The sequence below is a fragment of the Octopus bimaculoides genome, chromosome 27 (assembly GCF_001194135.2).
Source record: "Octopus bimaculoides isolate UCB-OBI-ISO-001 chromosome 27, ASM119413v2, whole genome shotgun sequence".
Classification (NCBI taxonomy): domain Eukaryota; kingdom Metazoa; phylum Mollusca; class Cephalopoda; order Octopoda; family Octopodidae; genus Octopus; species Octopus bimaculoides.
The window spans coordinates 7537384-7539785 of record NC_069007.1 but is presented as its reverse complement, the minus strand read 5'-3'; the positions used below and the strand labels follow the sequence as shown (position 1 = coordinate 7539785).

General features: G+C 33.3%; 1 protein-coding gene across 1 annotated transcript in view; it reads right to left on the bottom strand.

The window, feature by feature from the left end:
• Window positions 1-2402, bottom strand: part of LOC106875206 (cardioacceleratory peptide receptor) — a 26857-nt gene that overhangs the window by 6820 nt on the left and 17635 nt on the right. Inside the window, exon 6 of the mRNA XM_014923251.2 lies at window positions 1969-2082. Within this exon, the coding sequence (XP_014778737.1) occupies window positions 1969-2082 (114 nt within the window). The remainder of the gene's footprint in view (window positions 1-1968; window positions 2083-2402) is intronic.

Below are 2402 nucleotides of genomic sequence, written 5' to 3'. Positions count from 1 at the left end.
TATATATATATATATATATATATATGTATACGTATACGTATATGTATGTTTGTGTGTATGTATGTATCAGGATAGGACGACAGTTTACCGTTTATCATGAACAAAATTTCCAATGATTACTTGTCCATTTTCACAAAGCTATCGGATGTTATGTTATACTGGAGGTAATTTATATCATTCTGCTTCAAAACAAAAGAAAAGGAGGAAAAGTAGATCGACTCGGTCGTTGATAGTTGCCTTGGCGGCCACACAAACAACCTAATTTTTCAGATAATGATCTCTACCGAGGACGTGGGGTCTCAAATTTTACAGAACCATATAACTGAATTGGATCGACCAATCAACAAAGTACTATTTTATTTTATCGATTCCGGAAGGACGAAAGACAAACCTGACCTAAAAGAACCACAAATACAAGTTACGCTCAATTATATATACATAGCATGACAAATGTCTTTCTACTTGCCAGATTTTATAAAATAAGTAGTAATTTAATATTGGGGATATCTGTAAAATCCCGAAAATGAGTTATCGTGAACCTATCTTAGAAAGAATTATTCTATTTGGCTGTCACTCATACACAAGAGGATAAAAAAGAAATAACTGAATCATGAAATTACTAGAGAATGATGTTATGGATTGTCTGTTCAATCTTATACATTGCCAATTCGATTCCATAGAATGCCAATACTATTTTTCTTTCTTTCTTGCATACTCTCCTTCATTTTTTTATACTCCTTATGTCCATTTGTGGATGGAAGAGCATGTTTTTCTTAAGGCAAATTATCATATTTGACTTATTATTATGAACTTCATTAGCTTACAGATGTTTCTGCTAATAAGATGCAGTGGACTCATAGTTCAGTGCTTGTGTAATATCTTATAGCTTCATCGGAGCCTCGAATATGAAGTGCAATTTATTTGGGAAAAGGGAAAAGGAATACATTGAAGTTATAGTGTATGTTATATAACGGCAGCTAAGATAAGACTCAGGGCTAAGATCTGAGATGTTGCCGATCTCCGTAGTATAAATCCATTTTGTCGAAATATTGCTTAAATCATCTGAAATCTTTGTCTAGTCTTACATTGCGAGCTTCTTGTTATTTCATATGTTAACCACAAATTTGTTTGTGTAGGAATATGTTTGAATGTTTTAAGCTTATTTATTTCATTAAATAAAGGCATGATGAGGAGGTTTATTCCCTCCTTGCTAAGATTACTATATAAAGTCAAAATCTTGAGCTTTCAGTCACATGTATTTGGCGCAATTGCCTGCTGTTCTCGAATGGATTGCATGCAATGAGAAATCTGCAATCACAACAAAAGATATATAAATACCACTCAAACAACCTAACAAGAATCCAATTTCAGAGACATAACTAGGTACTGCTTGAATGGATTGTGCTTATCAAAAACAGTATACAGAGCAAATTCAGAATCGGCAGATCGTGTAGTAAAAAAGGTATTGTGAGAAAACCGAGGGTACATTTAAAGCTAGTTACAAATACGGCATGACCATTAGTTTACGCCCAAAAATAAAAACAGAGTTATATCCCTTTTGGAATTTTTTTTTTTCCCCTAAGAAATCGAGGAAAAAGCGATCAAGTGCATCCATATATTGTTTATGTTGTAAGAATTTAGAACGATGGAGCTCGAAGTAGATAAAGCTATAAATAATTGCAAGTAAATGTTAAGTTTAAAAAACCTCTTTGACTTTTACTATCTTTGCTTTTTTTTATAAATTAGTTATAGCTTTATTTACTTCGAGTTTCATCTCTAAATTTATATATTATATACGTGTAAGTTTATGTGGATATGTTTATATATATTCATATGTGTGTGTGTGTGTGTGTGTGTGTGTGTGTGTGTGTGTGTGTGTGTGTGTGTGTGTGTGTGTGTGTGTGTGTAACAATTTTTTGTTATCTTTTTTGTCAAGACCAGCATAAGAAAGAAGACAGTAAACGTTACCTAAAACGATGATAAAAGTCATTTTCACGGTTCGAATCTTGGCCTGAGGTATGAGACTTCTAGAACAATGGTTGGCTATGTTCATAGAGATTTTTGTCTGTGATCTATTGCTGGCTGTATAGATAGATATATAGATAGATAGATAGATAGATAGATAGATAGATAGATAGATACATACATACATACATACATACATACATACATACATAGGTTGATAGATACATAGATAGATAGATAGAGAGAGAGAGAGAATGAGAGAGAGAGAGAGAGAGAGAGAGGGAGAGAGACAGACAGACACTGAAAAACAAACGGATAAATGGTTGGATGATTAGATTTAAAGATAGATAGGCAAACACACTGATAGACAGACAAATAGCTAGCTAGACAGACAGACAGACAGACAGACAGACAGATAGATAGACAGACAGACAGAC